At 40.1% G+C, this 20,139-nt stretch overlaps 1 protein-coding gene across 6 annotated transcripts in view; it reads left to right on the forward strand.

Annotated features, from left to right (window-relative positions):
- The window catches only part of rfx1a (regulatory factor X, 1a (influences HLA class II expression)), a 155,926-nt gene that overhangs the window by 101,525 nt on the left and 34,262 nt on the right, over positions 1-20,139 (forward strand). For 5 of the 6 annotated variants that reach the window (XM_043694804.1, XM_043694803.1, XM_043694802.1 and 2 more), the window contains exons 8-13: positions 2,488-2,607; positions 4,343-4,482; positions 5,463-5,581; positions 16,841-16,950; positions 17,229-17,380; positions 17,511-17,608. In XM_043694804.1, coding sequence (XP_043550739.1) covers positions 2,488-2,607; positions 4,343-4,482; positions 5,463-5,581; positions 16,841-16,950; positions 17,229-17,380; positions 17,511-17,608 — 739 coding nt within the window. The remainder of the gene's footprint in view (positions 1-2,487; positions 2,608-4,342; positions 4,483-5,462; positions 5,582-16,840; positions 16,951-17,228; positions 17,381-17,510; positions 17,609-20,139) is intronic. The other variant, XM_043694805.1, reaches the window with a different exon arrangement.

Genomic DNA, 20,139 nt, shown 5'->3' on the forward strand with positions numbered 1-20,139 from the left:
ACAGGAGGGATTGATAATAATTCAGATTCGTTGATTAAAGGGTGTTTCAGAAGTATTTCATTGAAGTTGAAAACTGCATGATCTAATATTGGAAATATTCCAGTGCTGAAATGTAAATTATCTTCAGCACTGCTACAGTTCCAAGTTCAACGTTTTAACAAACTGTCTCTTACAACTTCTGGTACGCACATATTTCCATGAGATTGCATTTGTAATAATGTTCGATGCAAATTTGTGATGTATTTATAACTTCACACTATTTGTGGAATAACATGTTACTGATGGTGGAAATCTGAAATAAAAATTAAAGTTTTGGAAATCCTTAGCTGATCAGGCTGGTGGCATCTGTGGAGAGAGAAAGAAAGTTAATATTTTAGGTCAATGGTCTTTCATCGCAACCTGAAAAATGACGAGATTTAACATATTCTGATTTCCGGCATTTGCAGTTCTTTTGGTTTTGATGAGATTTAACAGATTTAAATCAAGTACAAATGCAGAGAGGGAGTGACATAGTTGGGAAAGAGCACAAGAGTAGCTCCCTGATGGGGCAAAAGACTGGAGAGATTAAATGACCAAAGAAATGATAGGGCAGGGTGAAAGGAAATGGTCACGACACAAGCAAAAAAACAAAAGATGTGTCCAGAAGACAATCAAAAATAAGAATAGTCATGATCATGAATCACCAGTCACAGCTGCCGTCTGAAAATATGGGTGTAGAAATTATGATCAAGTTGTTGAACTCAGCATTGAGTCTTGATGGCTGTCTAACCAAAAGATGAACTGGTGTGTTTTTGAGTTTACATTGAGTTTCATTGGCACAGAATAGAAGGCAACAAGCAAAAGGTTGGAAGAAGGGTGGAAAATTTAATGATGGGTGACCAAAGTCATATTGATTAGTGCAACACCTGATGCTGGCAGCTCTCTGATAAAGTTATTCGGCTTCTCAACATACCTGTTTTTATTTGTATGTTTAACCTACCAGATTATTGCAGCAATATTGATATTTTGTATAAAATTTCAGCTACTGAGAGAGCAAAACACCAGAAGGGTCTATTGAACTGACACAATTGCCAATCTGTTCCCTAATAATTTGTATACTTTTTAAAATAACTAATTTGTTCTGAGAATGTTAGATCAACGGAAAATAGGGCTGAAATGAGTTGGGGGGTTAGGATGTTTTCGTGTTCTTTAATCTTTCCTTTCAAAAATATAACTTTGGCCATGACGTGATAGCACCACACTGTGGACAGAGTACAAAGTTAAAAATCACACAATACCAGGTTATAGTCCAACAGGTTTAATTGGAAGCACACTAGCTTTCAGAGCGACGCTCTTTCATCAGGTGATGAAGCGTCGCTCTGAAAGCTAGTGTGCTTCCAATTAAACCTGTTGGACTATAACCTGGTGTTGTGTGATTTTTAACTTTGTACACCCCAGTCCAACACCGGCATCTCCAAATCGTGGACAGAGTTGGAATGTCCGAAAGTACAGTCAAAAACAATGGAAAAGAAATTCTGCAGAAGCCATAAAAGGATAAGAATACATCATAACCAGTATCTTATTTTCTGTCAAATTTTAACAGAAGTGTGATGTCAAACAAGGTTGTGGCATTAAGCCAGATTTATCCAAAAAATGAACAGAAATAGAACTATTTTCTTGTAAGTGCAAATTTTAATAAAAGTCTATGTAGTGATAATTAAAATATGATACAAGGAGAAATATATTAGGAAAACAGGCTGCACAACTGAAAATAGAAGTAAAATAAAATTGTGATTTGCTTGCAACCATTTTTAAACTTTATTTCTTGTTTTAGTTGGATATGCCAAGTTGGTACTGGACTAATTTCTGAGGTGTGCTGAGTCCACCTCAGAAAAGTAGTATTGCAGCACTTTTTATGCTGATTTTAAGTAAATCTTCCATGCTTCACCACAAATATTGGCCACAGGCATTAGTCACTTTTACTTGGAGTGTTTTAAGTTAGCGTCAACAGGAAGGGCTTGTTTATTATTTAAAAAGTTTTTATATTAATTCATGGGGTATTGGCATCAGTACAAGACCAGCATTTATTACACATACTTGCAAAATGTACCTAAGTAACATTTTAGGCAATTTCAGATGGCAGTTAAGTCAACTACATTGCTTTGAACCTAGTGTCACGTATAGGCCAAAGCAGATATAGACACCAGGTTTCCTTCCCTGAAGGGCATGAGGGAACTGAGTTTTTTCTGCAACTCTGGTGGTTTTCTGGTAATGATTATTGATATGAGTATTTTATTCCAGGTTTATTTAATTAATTACATCTGAATCCTCCAGCTGTCATGGTAAAAATTGAACTAATGTGTCTAGGTCATTAATCAAAGCCTCTGGAACATTAGTCCAGTAACATAACTGTTATATTCCTAAGGTCAGAATGCAAATGTAGGTACTATGACCGCATTTTCTGGTCACCCCAACTACTGTTCTGAAACTATTTTCCTTTATCAATAGGGGAAATTCAAAATATCACTATTATGGACTTCGCATTAAAGCAAACTCACCTTTAATTCGACTGATAGAGGATCAACAACACCTGGCCATAAGGCAACAGCCATTTACACAGAAACAGAGGTGAGTGAACGAGAGAAAGTTCCCATTTATGCTGATGCTGATGACTTGCATCAATTCTGAATCAGGTTGGGCAAGTGTACAATTTTCAGACAGGCTTTCATATCCAAAATAAAGAATGTGTGTCTTTTTATTGTGGTGTCCATTAGAGCTTTATAAAAATGGATATTATTTAATATTTGTTGAAATAATTTGCATACAACTCTGATATTGATTAATGAGACTTTTCAGCATCCCTTTTTCCTGAGTGAATTAATTAATCCATTAGCTTTCACTATCTTTACTTTGTACATGCTTTAGATGATTGCTTATAATTTGAGTGCAAGTACACTGAGCAATGCTGGTAGTTACCTGCTTAAGAACCAATTGCCTAACCACAGTTTTCCTCCTCAAGGAATCTTACTCCATGATTGTCCCAGTCTAATTAATATATATTTCCTACTTAGCAAGCTAGTTGATGAATCCTACATATGAACAGGAGTTAACCAATCAGCACCTTGAATCTGTTCAAATAGATAACTTGTTCTCTATCTCATTCTATTTACCTGTCCTTATTCAATATATCTTGATTCTCTTAATGAACAAAAAAAAAGTGTCAATCAGGTTTGTAAATTATAGTGTGCGTAGCATCAACAGCCATTTTAGGGAGTAGATTTCAGGTTTCTGTTACCTTTGACATGAAGAGTTCTTTCTGATATTCACCTATCCCACCTCCCAAATGGCATAGCTCTGAATTTAAATAGTGCTGTCATTTTATAGATTCCCTAACCAGGGAAATACTTTATCTACCTTGAAAGATCAATTTATCAACTGGATTATCAGTCTTCTCAACTCAAAAGAATGCAAGCTAGGTTTATGCAACCTATCCTCATATTGAATTCTGTGATTTTGTAAATTCTGTTGAATTTTTCCTATGCCGCTTTGAAAGTCAATATGCATTTTCTGTGGTTTGGTGTCCAAATAATAATTCAAAAGAGGTCTGACTCAGGTTGTGTATAACATGAATTACAGTCTCCTTGTGACAAAGGCTCACACTCCATTAGCCTTCTTTTGCTATATCTGTGTTCAGCCTTTAGTGATTTGGACTCCTGAACCCTTCTACTCCATTGCAGCCAGTAGTTTCTTACAATTAAGAAAATATTCTGATTCAACTTTCTAAGATCCAAAGTTGATGTCCTCTTAATTTCCCACATTGGTCCACCTGTTATTGTTTTACCCACTCACTACATCCACATGCCTTTGCAACTTCCTGCTCCCCTACATACAACTTACTGTGCCTCCCAACTTTGAAATACAACTCTTTACTCCCTCAGCCAAGTCATTTGTATGTGAGGCCTCTTCACAGCTCTTTGAGGAACACCACTTGGAGCATTCTGTTAGTCCTGAAGGTGGAATTCCATTTGTTCCAATTGCCATGATAGTAGCATGTTGGGCATGTGGTGCGGTGTTGTTATAGTTAAAATAGTGAGCCTGCTAATATATGAGAATTGTATTACAAATAAAGTAGATGGCACAGTGAGTCGTAATCTGGGGTTGTGTCTGTTAATTGTCTTCCAAGTCACTATTGCATCAATATCATGGTTTGGGGGATTACTTCAAATGGAATGTCCCTTTCAGAGCATTAATTATTCCCACATAGCGATTCTGGAATCAAGTGACAACAGTGAAAAGTAGGTTTTATTCTATCTTTTTTTTGGAAAATGCTACTTTGACCATTAAGGAATGGACTGTATTTCAGTCCGTTTTCTCCTTCATGCTACAGACTCAAGCCAATCCAGAAGGTGGAGGGGATGACAAATGGTATGGGAGTTGGGCAGCAACAGGGTGGTGGCCTGTCAGATATCAGCGCGCAGGTCCAGCAGTATCAGCAATTCTTGGGTAAGTTATCACTGACCTGATAAATTAGACAGTAGCAAATGCAGATAAAATACTTTGCATTATAATTTGAGATAATCGTGGATAGTAAAATATAAATATTGACTTTCTTCTCTCCTCATCTTGTTGAATAAACTGGTAAAATGCATAAAATAAAAAAAGCTTTAAACAGTTTTACTTTCAGTAGCTTTTCTGAATTTTTGTCCGACTGTGAAAACATAATCTTTTATTTCATCATTAAATATACATCTTAACCTTACAGAAACCTGGCACATGAATAAATGACTGGAAAATCTGAGTGGGTATTTGTTATGACCATACTGAACTTTTGTAAAATGGGTAAATGATTGAAAATATTTTTTTCATGCCTATGAACTGATCTCATTTGTATTCCTGTTGTGAGCATATTTTGAGGTGAAAAATCTAGATGAAGCTGCAATACCAAAAGTAGGTTTACAGGCTAATAGTGTGTTGAAACATCATAGATAAAAGATTGAACAATTACTATCTAAGATGCTTTAATGATTATTCTTGATTCTGAATGAAATCTTGTGTTGTCCTAACAAGGCTACCCTTCTGGTTATCAAAGTATCAAGTAAACATAATTAAATATATGTCACATTATTACAAAGCACAAAAAAACCCAGCTTTTCAGTATGTTTAGCCTAAAAGACTTCCTGTCAGCAATGTGTTGGTTGCCTTCTCCATGACTTGCACCAAGACTTTTCTGTAGCTGACCAAAAAATATAGCTGATTAACAACTAGTGACAGTTTTCCAGATTTCCTTCGAATTAGTTATTTAACCTGATGGCCTGAGAAAAGCTGCTAAATTTTATGAGATCACCGACTAATGTAAGCACTCAGCTGACACATTGGTCTGGGCATTGATCAAGCCTACAGTAGATTCATTTTTCAGTGTTTGATACCATTTTTACAAGAATACTAACTTGTGATTGCATTTTTCAATTCATGTTATATTACAGATGCTTCTCGGGCTCTACCAGAATTTGTTGAAATAGACTTGCAGGGAAAAACATTGCCAGATGGTATCACTATGGAACACATCAAGGCTTTCCAACTACTCTATCGGGAGCACTGTGAGGTATTGTGACACAACCAATTCAAATCATACATATAAAAGCCAAGCATAATTGTTAGAACCTTAAGTTATGAACATGATGTTTTGGACAGGAGTACATCATTGGTATCTCTAACATGCCCTTCTGTACTGTCATGAGGCATGGCATTTACACATCAAAGTCAAAAATTCGCTAGCTTTGCTTTAACCACAGGAATCCCAATCTGACCAGTTATCTTCTCTTCATGGTCAGCAAAGTGATGCAAGCTTTCATTTACAGTGCTATAACACCAGTAACTTGCCTACAATGCTAAATTTGGGTTCTGCCAGAAACACTCAGTTACAAGCATTATAATCCGTATTCAAAATGGACAAAGGAATTCCAGAGGCAAGGTGAGATTAACTATTCTAGCCACTGAGGCAGCATTTGATTGAGTGTAGTACCAAGGAACCCAGTAAAATTGAATTCAGTAGTGATCAGGCAAAAATATTCACTAGCTGGAGCCATGTCTAACACAAACGAAGATGGTCACTTCTATTGGAGTTCTTCAGAGCAGTGCCACGCAGTTTTAATTTTCTTTGAGGGCTATCCTACCATCCATGTTGGCACTAGCAAGGTTAGGAAGGAGGCCCTGTTTGGGGAGTATCAAGCACGAGGAAGGAAATTGAAGGACAGGTCCTTGCAGGTCATAATTTCTGGATTACTGCCTGAGCCACATGCTAATTGGCATATGGATAAGAAAATTAGGGAAGTAAGTATGTGGCTAAGAGATTGGTGTGGAAAAGAGGGATTCCATTTCATGGGACATTGTCATGGGACAGTTTTGGAACCGGGGTGATTTGTACCGAAGGGACGGTCTCCACCTGAACCGATCTGGAGCCAGTGTTCTCGCAAAAAGGAAAAATAGGGTGGTCACTAAGACTTTAAACATGTGTTGGGGTGAAGAAAAAGGCAAAGCAACAGGGAGTATGGAGTCAAGTAGAAAGTTAAGCGGCAGGATAGCATGTGTGCAGGGTTTAAGTTCAAGGCAGGCAAGAATGAAGCAAAAAGGAATTATAACTTAGGACATATTACTAGGGATGTTGGAAATCATGAGGATAAGAAAATTAGCATTAAGGCGCTTTACCTGAATGCTCATAGTATTCATAAAAAAGTAGATGAATTAACGGCACAAATCATCGAGAATGATTATTACATTTTTTTTTTACATTACATTACAGCGTGGAAACAGGCCCTTCGGCCCAACAAGTCCACACGACCCACAAGCGCAACCCACCCATGCCCCTACATTTACCCCTTACCTAACACCATGGGTAATTTAGCATGGCCAATTCACCTGACCTGCACATCTTTGGACTGTGGGAGGAAACCGGAGTACCCGGAGGAAACCCACGCAGACACAGGGAGAACGTGCAAACTCCGCACAGTCAGTCGCCTGAAGCGGGAATTGAACCCGGGTCTCAGGCGCTGTGAGGCAGCAGTGCCACCGTGCCGCCCACCCTATGATGTGGTAGGGATCACAGAGATAATGGGGATTCAGGACTGGCAGTTAAACATCCAAGGATTTACAACTTATTGAAAAGACAGGGAGGTGGGCAGAGGGGCGGGGTTGCCTTGTTAGTTAAGAGAGAAATTAAATCTGTAGTAGTGAATGTCATAGGGTCAGATGATTTGGAGTCTGTGTGGGTAGAGTTGAGGAACCACAAAGGCAAAATAAAACCATAATGGGAGTTATGTACAGACCTCCCAATCTAACATATGATGAATGGCTGAGGATCCTGGGATTATATTCATTAGAGTTTAGAAGGTTGAGGGGAGATCTAATAGAAATTTACAAGATAATGCATGGCTTAGAAAGGGTGGAATTTGTTCCCGTTAGGCAGGGAGACTAGGACCTGTGGGCACAGCCTTAGATTTAGAGGAGGTCAATTTAGAACTAAAATGAGGAGACATTTCTTCAGCCAGAGAGTGGTGGGCCTATGGAGTTCATTGCCATGGAGCGCAGTGGAGGCCGGGACGTTAAATATCTTCAAGGCAGAGGTTGATAAATTCTTAATCTCTTAAGGGATTAAGGGCTACGAGGAGAGTGCAGGTAAGTGGAGTTGAATTGCCCATCAGCCATGGTTGAATGGCAGAGTGGACTCGATGAGCTGAATGGCCTTACTTCCGCTCCTATTTCGTATAGTCTCATGGTCTTATCATAATGTGAGAAATGAACATATTTGTGCACTCCTGTAACATCAGTTCCAGTTGCAATTGCTCAGGTAATAGATTCATTTGTGTACCATGTAGCAAGCCTTGGACAATATTGAGAGTTGGGCTGATATATGGCAGAAATGTTAGTAACCACTTAAGTATAGAACATAGAAAAGTATTTCCAACATGAAAGAGTGTAAACGTTCAGTGCTATTATGATACTCTATTTCCCTGACAATCAGTGTAATTGGGGTCTCCATTTGACCAGACATAATTTGATTGAATCAATTGCATAAATACTCTGGCTACAGGTCCTGGTTAGAAACTGGGCATTCCATGTTGTAGTTCATCTCCTGGCTCCCCAGAAATTTCCACTTTCTTGAAAATGCAAATGAGGTTTGTGATGCAATATTTTCCACTTGTGATGAATGCAATTTCACCAATATTGAGGATTCTCAATTTCGACTGGGAAAGTGTAGTCTGTGTACTTAGCACTGGTCCACCATATTAAGCATTCACTGCATTTAGTACCAGCACAACACAGGTGCAATGTACAAAATGCACTGTGGCAAGTCAAATAAATCTTATTCCACAGCATCTTCTATATAGCAGAGTTAGACAGTAAGTTTTGCATTTGAAAAAATGCAAAATTTTCACATTTTAGAGGGGAGATGGAACCTAAGATAGATTAAGCAAGCTCCTGAAGAGTTTCTTATGTGTCTTAATTGGCTTGATCCTACTTGCCCACCCCATGCTCCTACCTTCATCCATATCACTGATGCTAAGAGTGCAGGCAAGCCTTTCAATTGGATTAAGTCACCACAATCAATTCTGGCAGTGATAGACATACTGTGTGGTGCTTTGTCAAGGGCTTTCTGATAATCTAAGTCCATTAGGTTGAATCTTACATTTTGTTTTGTCTGTGTCAATCTTGTCAAGTCTTTTGGAAGATTTTTTACTGCAAGTCCTTGTGAGATCTCTTGTCGTATCTTACCAAACTCAACTTATTAGCTACTTACCTTATGCCTAGGTGCTCCTTTTGCCAAATTCTGAACCCATTTCACCACACTTCATTCCCAGAAGAACTCATCACTCACTCTATATCTGCTGAAAAGCTGGCATCCCTGCCACTCATGCCATATTTGAAAGGCTGCTGTGCATGGTCAAGCACAGTAACTTCCTCAATGACAGACATTCTCAACATGTTGGAGAAGGGGTAACTGGTGCCCGATTCTCTGACAGGGATCTGAAGGTACTGGTGGGTGGAGTGGTGCAGACTTCCTCTTCCAGCACAGGAGGCCACACCACCAGATGCTGGCAGCCTGGTCCATGGTCACCACCTGGGAAGGTACAGCCCCCACAGTCCAGAGGAGCGGTCAACAGTGCCGCAAGAAGGTCAGTGACCTTCTCTGCTCCACCAGGGTAAGTGTCACACTCTTCTCTCAGATACCTCACACTCACTGTATCTCTGCTCCTGCACCCGCATCCCACCAAGGCTCATACTCTACCACTCCCACTATTGCCTGCAACACCTTCCCTCACTTGCTGTCATTTCCCCAGCATTCCAGACCACTAAACTTGCAAGGCCTCTGCAGTGCCTACACACTCATCCGGACACCTCATCACCTGTTGACCACCTGCACCTGGATGAACAGCCATGCCATCCACTTTCATCTCACTCAATCTCTCCCTTTCCCTCATTCTGGAAGAACGCAGCTCACAGTAGGGCAGCAAGAGCCCAGACGAGAAGAGGGGTGCCCTACATTGAGCTTCTCATCCCATAAGAGGAAAGAATCTTGCCCTTCACGGGGGAAGATTGGGATGGCTCCTGTGGGGATGTGAAGACATAATGTCCTCCCAACTGAGTAAGTTCCATTCTTCATTCCAGTGTAATTCTGATAGTAAGCTCAGCCTCTAGATCATTAATTGAACACCAATTCTAACCATTGGCTGCAATGCCTTTTCTCTCATGTATCTTACAGGTAACTATGGGATGTCCACAAGACCGGTGAAGAAATGGCCTGTTCTGTTCCCCTTCTCTCCTTCCTAACCTTTAAGAAAGAGACCAAGAAAGATGCCTCAGAGGAAGTATAGGCAAGATTGCCTCCTATACCTCCCACAAGCACAGATAATGACACTTCAGTGGGAATGTCACAATTAAAACATTTGGGAGCACATTCTTGTGAGCACTTCACACTGACAGTTCCGTAGATGGCCAAGGAAGAAAAATTCCAGGCCACTGACACCCAGACGACTGCTGGAGTCCAAGCACCTGTGTCAGCAATCAGTGACTTCATCCACATGCACAGGGAAGAAAAAGAGCAGCGGACAGTATATGGGAGGCGATGGCCCTCATAACCCAGAGACTGCAGAAGTGCAGCTATGCTATGGGAACCCGACTCCCTCAAATGTGAAATTATCTGGCTGCCTGATGACCCAAAAATAGATGGGAGGTCAAGTGGTGAGGATGACAGAGGGAGAGAGTAAGTGAGATGAAAGTGGATGACAGAGTCTGCGGAGGTACATAGAGAGGTTAAGCAAGTGGACGAAAAATTGGCAGAAGGAATATAAAGTTAATGTAAGGTTATGCACTTTATCGGGAAGAATAGAGGAGCTGAATGTTATTTAAATGTAGAAAGCTGCAGTACATAAGGATTCAGTGGGTAATAGGGATGGGAAATGGAATGTTGCCCTTTATTTAAAGAGAGTGAAGTATAAAGGTAGAGAGTTTTTGCTCAAAATATACAAGACACTAGTCCGATCACAGCTGGACTACTGTGAAGTATTTTGGGCCCTTTATCTAATGAAAGATACATTGGTATTTGAACAGTCCAGAGAAGGTTCACTAGGATGATCCCAGGTATGGATGGATAGTCAATGAGGAGACGTTGAGCAGGTTCAGCCAGTACTCGTGGAATTTAGCAGGTTGAGAGGTGACTTTATTGAAACATACAAGATTCTTGGGGACTTGACAGAGTAGATGCAGAAAGGTTGTTGCCCTCGCGTGAGATTCTAGGACCATAGGGCGTAATCTCAGAATAAGAGATTAAGATGGATTTAAGGAGAAATTCTTCTCTCAGAATATAGTGAATCTGTGGAATTCTTGACCGCAGAGAGCTGTTGAAGCTGGATCATTAATTATGTTCAGGGCTGAGACAAGCACATTTTTAATCAATATGGTTAGCAGAAAAGTAGATTTGATTGTTATCAGATCAGCAACAATCTCATTGAATGGAGGAGCAGACGGGCTGAATGGCCTATTTCTGTTTCTATGTCTCGTGGTTACTTGAGCAGGTTGCTAACTGCCATGGATAATCAAATCCAGCACCCTCAGGTCTGCTGGAGAAGCGCACATACCTGGACCCCATTGCCCCAGTCATCAGTCTTCAAGTCTAAAGATATAGCAACTGGTTTTGGAGAACCTGACGTGCACTCTAAATGCCACTTTCTCACAAGGAGACAGGGTGGTGCTAGGGGGCACCCAACAGGAGGAGGAAACACAGGCTCTTCAGAAGTCTTCTCTCCAGATACTCCATAGGTGTCTGAGTCTCCAACACCAGCACATCCATCCTTAGTTGTGGGGTCCAAAATTGCTCACAATATTCCAAATACTGTCCGACCAGTGTTTATATAGCTTCAGCAATATATCCCCTGCTTTTATATTCTAGCGTTCTCAAAAAGAATGCGAGCATTGTTTTTGCCTTCCTAACTACAAACTGTACCTGCATGTTAAACTTAACAGAATCCTGAACAATAACTCAAGTCCCTTCGCGCTTCAGATTTCTTAAGCCTTTCTCCATTTAGAAAATTGTCTGTGCCTCTATTCTTTCTACCAAAGTGCAAAACCCCTCAAACTCTCCCCCATTATGTTCCATATACCACTTTTTTGCTCACTCTCCTAGCCTGACCAAGCCCTACAGTGTCCCCACTTCCTCAACACTACCTGTCCCTTTACCTCTCTTTCTGTCATCTAAAAACTTAGTAACAATGCCGTAAGTTCCTTTGTACAGATGTGTAATACGAATAGTTGTAGTCCCAACACTGACTCGTGCGGAACTCCAATGGTCACTGGCTGCCATTCCAAAAAAGACCCCTCTATTTCCTCCGTTTGCTATCTGCCAGTCAACCAACCCTGTATCCATGCCAGTAGTTTGCCCCTAACACCACAAACTCTTCTTATTTAGTCAGGCTAAACAACCTATGACCTCCTATCTTCTAACTCCCTCCCTTCTTAAACAGAGGTGTTACATTAGCCATTTTCCAGTTCTCTTGGGTCCCTCTTTGACTCCCAGTCATTCCTGAAGGATCACCATCCAATGCTTCTACATTCTCCTCAGCCTTCACCTGCACACTTCCCCTTAACCACCACCCCACCTCACCCCCAACCTCTGGTATATGAGGTGATCGTGCTAGATGTCTTGATACAGTTTTCCGCATTGAAGCCAGGGTGCTCCTGATCATGGAGCAGTCCCCCTCTTGCATTACTCCTATTCAGGCTTTGCCATATTCCCCCTTACAGATACTGTTGCCCTCTTCACATTTGTTAACTTCCTGCCCTCCCAGCCTGCAATCCTAAATAGGTTCCCATGGTTGCAGTCCCCTTTTTTCCTTAACCTCCCCTTCCCCAGATGAACTTGATATCAGTCTGTGAGCAAATTAACTGGATAGCCCTAGACAAGAAGTGCTGAAGGGCCTGTTTCCACACTGTAATTAATCTAATCTAATTACCTTATTCCTTTCTGTTATTTCCTCAAAGAACTCAGTCAGATTGGTCAGGCATGACATTCTTTTTTGAAACTGTTATATTTTTAGTTTCTGGGTGTTTTTCTATTTCATCTTTGAGTAAGTATTCTGTATCAATCCAGCCATCAACATAAAGTTAATTGATTTTTAGTTCCCAGGATTTGTTCCATATTCCTTTTTAAAAATAGAAATTACATTCGCAATCTGGCAGGTCTCCATTACTGTATTTTTTTCCCAAATGAATTACATGTCCATAGTATATGGAAAGATTGTGCAAAGGGGGGTGTTTCAGATTCCTAAGACATTGGGACTGGTTCCAGGGAAGTGGTTCCAGTTAAAGCTGGAAGGGTTGACCTGTGCAGGATCGGAACTGACGTTCATGGGGAAGTGTTTGCTAATGTGGTTGGGGAATCTTTAAACTAGGGACTGGGAACTTATATAGGCAGACAGAAGAGAGGAAAACAGGCAAAAATAAAAGACACGATAAAATAAGACAAATGAATTCAAGGGTAGGCATCAAGCAGGGCCAATGCAAAAGTAGTGTAAAATAATGTAAGAAAGACTAAGAATGTTAAGAAGTTAAACTTAAGGTCTTGTGTCTCAACATATGGAGCATTCACAATAAATTGAATAAATTATTTGCACAAATAGATATAAACCAGCATGATATTGTTGGGATGACAGAGACAGGATGTGAACTGAATATCCAGGTATATTCAGTTTTTAGAAAAGACAGACAAAAGAGGAAAAGGCATGGGGTAGAATTGCTGGTTGAAGAGGAATCTAATGCAATAATGAGGAAGGATATTAGCTGTAGTGGAGTGGAATGTATCGGTAGAGTTTAAAAAGCCCAAAGGGCAGTAAATAATCAAGGAATTAAATATAGACCTCCAAACTGTAGTGGTAATGTTAAGAAGGCATTAAACAGAAAATTAGAGACACAGCAGTAAAGATATAACTGTAATTATGGGCAAATTTAACCTGCACATAGATTGGGCAAATCAAATCAGTAACAATATCATAGAGGAAGAATTCCTAGCGTGTGTATGGGTTGATTTTTCTGGATCAATACATTGAGGAGCCAAGTACGTCACACGCCATCCTAGCCTGGATATTGTGTAACCAGAAAGGAATCATTGGCAGTCTGGCTGTGAAAGACCCTTTGGGGAAGCGTGACCAGAGTATGATAGAATTCTTAATTAAGATGGAGAATGACATCGTTCATTCTGAAACTGGGGTCCTGAATCTTTAAAAAGGAAACTGTGATGGTATGAGGCACGAATTGGCTATGATAAATTGAGAAACATCACTTAAGGGGATGACGGTGGGTGGATACGTACTGGCAAACATTTAAAGAGTGCATGGAAGAACTGTTATAATTGTTCACTCCTGTCTGGCACAAAAAAAGGGAATGGTGGCCCAACGATGGCTAACAAGGAAAATTATTATTAGATCCAAGGAAGGGCCATTCAAATTGGCCAGAATTTGCAGCAGACCTGAGGACTGGGAGCAATTTAGATTTCAGCAAAGGAGGGCAAAGGTATTGGTTAAGTGGAAGGAAATAGGGTACAAAAGTAAGCTTGTGGCCAAAAATACAAACTGACTGTAGAAGCTTCTGTAGGAATGTGAAGAGTAAAAGATTAAGACAAATATAGATCTCTTACAATCAGAAACAGGGGAAATTACAATGGAAACAAAGAGATGGCAAACCAATGAAATGCATATTTTGGTTCTGTCATCACTAAGGAGGACACAAATATCATCACAGAAAGCAAGGTGTAGTGAGCAGGAGGAACTGAAGGAAATGAGTGTGCCAGGAAATAGTGTTAGGTAAATTGATGGGTTTAAAGACCGATAAATCCCTAGCATTCAATAATCTACATGCCAGAGTAATTAAAGAAATGGCCCTGGAAGTAGTAGATGCATTTTCACCTTTCAAGATTGTATAGACTCTTGAACAGTTCCTATGGATTGGAAAGTAGCTAATGTAACCCCACTATTTAACATAGGAGGTAGAATTATAGACTACAAAAAAAGAAGTTGCTGGAAAAGTTAACGTTTTTGGTCCAGGTGAGGAAGGGTCATCGGACCAGAAACATTAACTTTGATTTCTCTTCTCAGAAGCTGCCAGATCTGCTGAGTTTTTCTAGCAACTTCTGTTTTTGTTTCTGATTCATAGCATCTGCAGTTCGTTCAGTTTTTATTTAGAATTGTACACTAGTTAGCTTTAGTAATAGTAATTGGGAAAATGCTAGACTCAGTTATAAAAGATTTATTGGAGACCGCTTAGAAAACATTGACAGGATTAGGCAGAGTCAGCGTGGGTTTGCAGAAGGGAAATCACGTTTGATAAATCTATTGCATTTTTCAAGGATGTAACTAATAGAGACCATAAGCCAGTAGATCTGATTTACTTGGATTTTCAGAAGACTTCTGATAAAATCCCACATATAAGATTAGCATTTAAAATTAAAGCACGTGGAATTAGGATTGTATAATTACATGGATGAAGAACGGTTTGGCAGACAGGAAACAAAGAGTAGGAATAAACAAGTCTTTTTCTGAGTGGCAGGTAATGATTAGTGGGGTACTGCAAGGGTCACTGTGTAGATCCCAGTTATTCACAATTTGTATTTATGATTTTGATGAGGGAACTAAAAGTAATGTCTCCACGTTTCTAAATGTCACCAAGCTTGGTGGGAGAGTGAACTATGAGGGACTACAGAGATGCTTCAGAGTGATTTGGACATGTTGAGTGAGTGGACAAGTGCATGACAGGAGAAGTATAATGTGGATGAATGTGAAGTTATCCACTTTGATAGATGGCAAATGGTATGTTAGCCTTCATAGTGACAGGATTCTCTATGGAACAAGGATGTCTTGTTGCAGTTGAACAAGTTCTTAGTGAGACTAGACCTGAAGTAGTGTGTGAAAGTTTGGTCTTCTTATCTGAGGAAATACGTTCTCTCTATGGACAGAATGCAACAGAGGTTTACAGATTAGTCCCGCCATTCCAGGAATCAATGTGCAGAGTGAGAGAGTGCATCGGTTAGGACTATTTTCACTGGAGCTTAGCAAAATGAGGCAGAATTTCATAGAAACCAATAAAATTCTAATAGGACTAGACTGGTAAACGCAGGAAGAATGTTCCTGATGACTGGGGAGTCTAGAACAAGGGGTTACAGTTTAAGGATTTGGGATAGGACATTTAGAACTGAAATGAGGAAAGATTTCTTCACCCAGGGAGTAGTGAGTCTGTAGAATTCTCTGCCACAGCAAATGGTTGAGACCAAGTCATGTTTTTACATATAGTTCTTTGGGCTAAAGGGATCAAAGTGTATGGGAGAAAGTAGGGGAACAGGTTACTGGATTGGATGATCAGCCATGATCATATTGAATGGCAGAGTATGCTTAAAGGACCAAATCACCACCTGTTCCTAATTCCTTTTCCATATATGTAAATGAAGTAGTCCCGCTCCTGTGTCATCTCTAACTTCATCTAAAAATGCAATGACGATCCATCTACACCTGAGGTTTAAATTTATTTACCAATAATCCCCCCCACCCTCATCCACGGATATCTTTCCAGATACGTTTCTATTGTCACGTGCATCATTTTAGTGAATACAAAGGCACAGTAGATATTTTAATATCTTTGTCATAATGGTGTTGTGACCCTGTCACAATCCACGTTTTCTTCTATTGTTTGTATGTAGAATTCTTTAATAATAATTTAAATTTATAGTTTCACTTTGCCTTCCAATTATTTTCCTTCTTTAAAAAGTTTTTTTTGTCATCCCCTTTTTGTCTGTTAACCCAATGGACAAAATTTAATGGATCCCCCTCCAGGCTTCAAAGGCATGTGTTCATGGAGGAAAGTACAGGGTGTTCATCCCTCCAATAAAATCTGGAGGAGGAAAGCTTTGTTGCTAGCCTTCCATCTCAGAAGCCAATTGAGTCCTTTAAATGAGGGATTTGTGAACTAGAAGGCTGGCCACCAGACCCCATTTCTCCTCCAATATCAATCCCTGCTGAAGGCTTCACTGTGATCCTGGATGTAGCTACCATTCCCAGTGATGACATTGGTACTGGAGGAATGTCAGCCTTTGATGGAGCAGCTGCTCTCAAGAAAGGATTTCTGCCTACCAAGGGCTTATTCAGATGGAAGCTTTCTTTTCCAAGAGTTCATAATACTTTTTATTCATAAAGTGAATTTATTGGAATGAATGCATTCTTACTTCATCTTCCTTTTTTATTCCTCCATATTTATTAACGGCATTGCCAGACAAATTACTACTAAAATAGTAATAAACTCTTCAGACTTCTTCATGTTCTTTCTGCAGGCTATCCTGGATGTTATGGTGAACCTACAGTTTACTCTGGTTGAAACTTTGTGGAAGACATTTTGGCGATACAACACTTCCCAGTCAAGTGATGGCTCAGGATTGTCAGTGTAAGTGATTGACAGAGTGCCTTGCAGGAGAAAAGAATTCTAAAAGTCAGGGTAGGAAAGAAATTGAGGTAAGCTATAGATGAGGTGGGGTATGGATATTGCATTGGATTAATAAACTAAATCAGAGATCTAATTCTGACAGAATGGCATCCTAGATATTTCAAAACTGTCAAATGTTTTGTCAGTATCCTCTTTAGCATTCAAAAGAGAAACTAAAAAATGATATGGTCATTGACAATGACCCAAATTGTTGTCAACTCAATGTTTCCTTTTCATAGTCACGATGAATCTGAGAAGCGCCTCCCTAAGTCATGCCTGGTTGTTCTCTGTAAGTATGAGCCGTCTCTGAAGTGGACAAAATACTGTGATAACATGCTTTACCAAGGTCTGGTGGAGATCCTTATCCCAGATGTCTTACGACCTATCCCGAGTGAGTATTTCCAGTAAAGTTAAATAATGTTACAATTATAGCTAGAACAATTTTATGGATATATATTTGGTATTCTTGTGCTCTGTGAATCGTTATTTATAGCTATTAAATGCAACTGCTTGGTTTCCAGGTGCCTTGACTCAAGCAATTCGAAATTTTGCAAAAAGTTTGGAAAGCTGGTTAACCAATGCAATGATGAATGTTCCTGAAGAAATGGTTCGTGTGAAGGTAAGATGAGTTTCTCAGTTCTCTAAATGTAATCTGATGCAAAGGGCAATCCACTGTAGGTTTAGGAGAGGCTAATATTATCATGATCATTTTTTTTCAGTTTTTAACTAATAAAAAGTTTATGACTTTGATATCAATCACAATCAATAGTGTCAAGAAAGATGGAGTCATATCATTTGTACCTAACTAGCAAACTTGAAATCAGAAACACAGTTTGAAATGTCACGAAAAGAAATGGCTGACATTGGGCAAATTTTACTGTGCCTAAGAACATGAATATTCAAATCTATACAGTATCTTTAAGCTGGAAAAGCATCCGAGGGCACTTCACAGAAGCATATTCAGACAATAAAGCCTTAAAAGCAGATACTAGGAGCAATGAGAAGCTTTGTCAAAAAGATATGTTTAAGGAGGGTCTGAAAAGATAGGTGATCATTATAGTGATTGTAATAATGTCAGTTAGGTAGACCTCATTGAATATGAGTTCTCTTATTGGGGTTGTTAATCTGGTCCAATCAGTGAGCTCTGGCTGACAGATAAGAACAGAAATGTCACTTGCGCACACAACGTGGGTGCTGGGAAAAAAAAGAAAAAAGTGTATAAACAGTATCAGAGGTTCTGCTCACTCTGGGAGCTGACTCCTTTTGAAAAAAAAAAGGAACAAGAATGTCAAACATCCTGTTCATCCTGAGAGCTGGCTCTGAGGGAGCTAGATCAGTGTCAAGCACTCTCCGTGTGTAAATAAAGGGTGACTTGGTGACTGGCCTCAATGGAGTTATTTCAGTGAGATTAATGATGCAACCATGTAAAAGCATCTATTAGCTGAAGCCCAACTGGACTTCAAACAGGCACTACAATTAGCTTTAACACTGGAAAATGCAGCGAGTGGAACATAGGAGTTTCAGGGTATTCCAATGGAAATGGACACCCTCACCAGTCCGACTGAGCTTTGGAAACACCACTTGAGAGAAGGGAATTGCGTAGCCTCATTCAGGCCATATTCTGAACAGAGGGTCTTTAGGTCAGCCCACAGCAAATCACCAAAACAAAGCCAAGCTTCGGCCAAACGGTTAAAATTTCCTTCAGGATCTGGGCCAACAAGCCATTGTAGCTGCTGTAGGTATGCTGATGCAAGACAGCAAAAGAGTCACACTAGACTTAAATTGAGTAAGAGAACTCATAGGCCTGTATCCAAGAGAGTGAAAACCCTGAGAAGTTCACCTGCATCTCGTTTGGAACAGTTAAGTTGCTTAGCAACATACAAATCAGAGTCAATCAAAATAAATAGCTGGTTAAATGGTCACCTGGTTCTAATGGAGGGCGATACCAGCCCAGCCAGTTTAGTGATTGTAGAACCAGTCTTGAATAAAATTCAATCTGGATGCCAGCCCTTTAAATTTGCACAAGACCTTGGCTAGGCTGAGAGCCTATATCAGGGAACCTTTACTGATTAAGGGTATAACTTGGATCTCTTATGAGAAGCAGCTGGTTCAATTACTACTGATTGTAATAAAAGGCTCAGGCCCAAGATTGATATGGCGAAATTGGTTGGGAAGGATTCACCTAGATTGGTTCAACATTTTTCAGTTAGAAAATGGCTGCCTGAATGAAGTCCTACTTAAATACCTAGATGTTTTTCAGGAAGGTTTCGAGATTATCAAAGGAGGCAAGGCCATTTGATGTTGACCAGGAAGCATTCCATGATTCTATAAGACCTGCCCAGTGCCATTTGCCATATGAGCAAAAGTAGAGGCAGAAGTCAGGAGGCTGAAAAGCAAAGGAATCATCAAACCAGTCCAGTTTGCAGAATGGGCAGCACCAACTGTATCAATCGTGAAGCCCAAAGGGTCGGTTCACCTTTATGAAAATTTTAAACAAATGGTAAACCACTTTTTACAGCTTGAGAAGTACCCAATCCCTTGCATAGAGGATTTATATGCCTTCACGAAGCTGGACATGAGCCCTGTGTATTTGCAATTGCAGTTAGATGAGGATTCCCAGAAGTATGCTACAATTAGTACCCATAAGGATTTGTACCAATATACAAGACTGCCATTTGGGTTATTGACGATGTGGAGGTGCCGGTGTTGGACTGGGGTGGACAAAGGTTAAAATTAGAGATGGAAATGTGTTGCTGGAAAAGCGCAGCAGGTCAGGCAGCATCTAGGGAACAGGAGAATCGACGTTTCGGGCATTAGCCCTTCTTCAGGAATGAGGACAGTTTGTCCAGCAGGCTAAGATAAAAGATAGGGAGGAGGGACTTGGGGGAGGGGCGTCGGAAATGTGATAGGTGGAAAGAGGTCAAGGTGAGGGTGATAGGACAGACCTGGAGTACTGTGTGCAGATTTAGTTTCCTTAATTAAGAAAGGATGTACTGGCACTGGAGGGGGTGCAGAGGAGGTTCACTAGGTTGATTCCGGAGTTGAGGGGATTGGCTTATGAGGAGAGGCTGAGTAGACTGGGATTATAGTCATTGGAATTCAGAAGAATGAGGGGGGCGGATCTTGTATAAACATATAAAATTATGAAGG

This window comes from Chiloscyllium plagiosum, chromosome 8, assembly GCF_004010195.1.
Source record: "Chiloscyllium plagiosum isolate BGI_BamShark_2017 chromosome 8, ASM401019v2, whole genome shotgun sequence".
Classification (NCBI taxonomy): Eukaryota; Metazoa; Chordata; class Chondrichthyes; order Orectolobiformes; family Hemiscylliidae; genus Chiloscyllium; species Chiloscyllium plagiosum.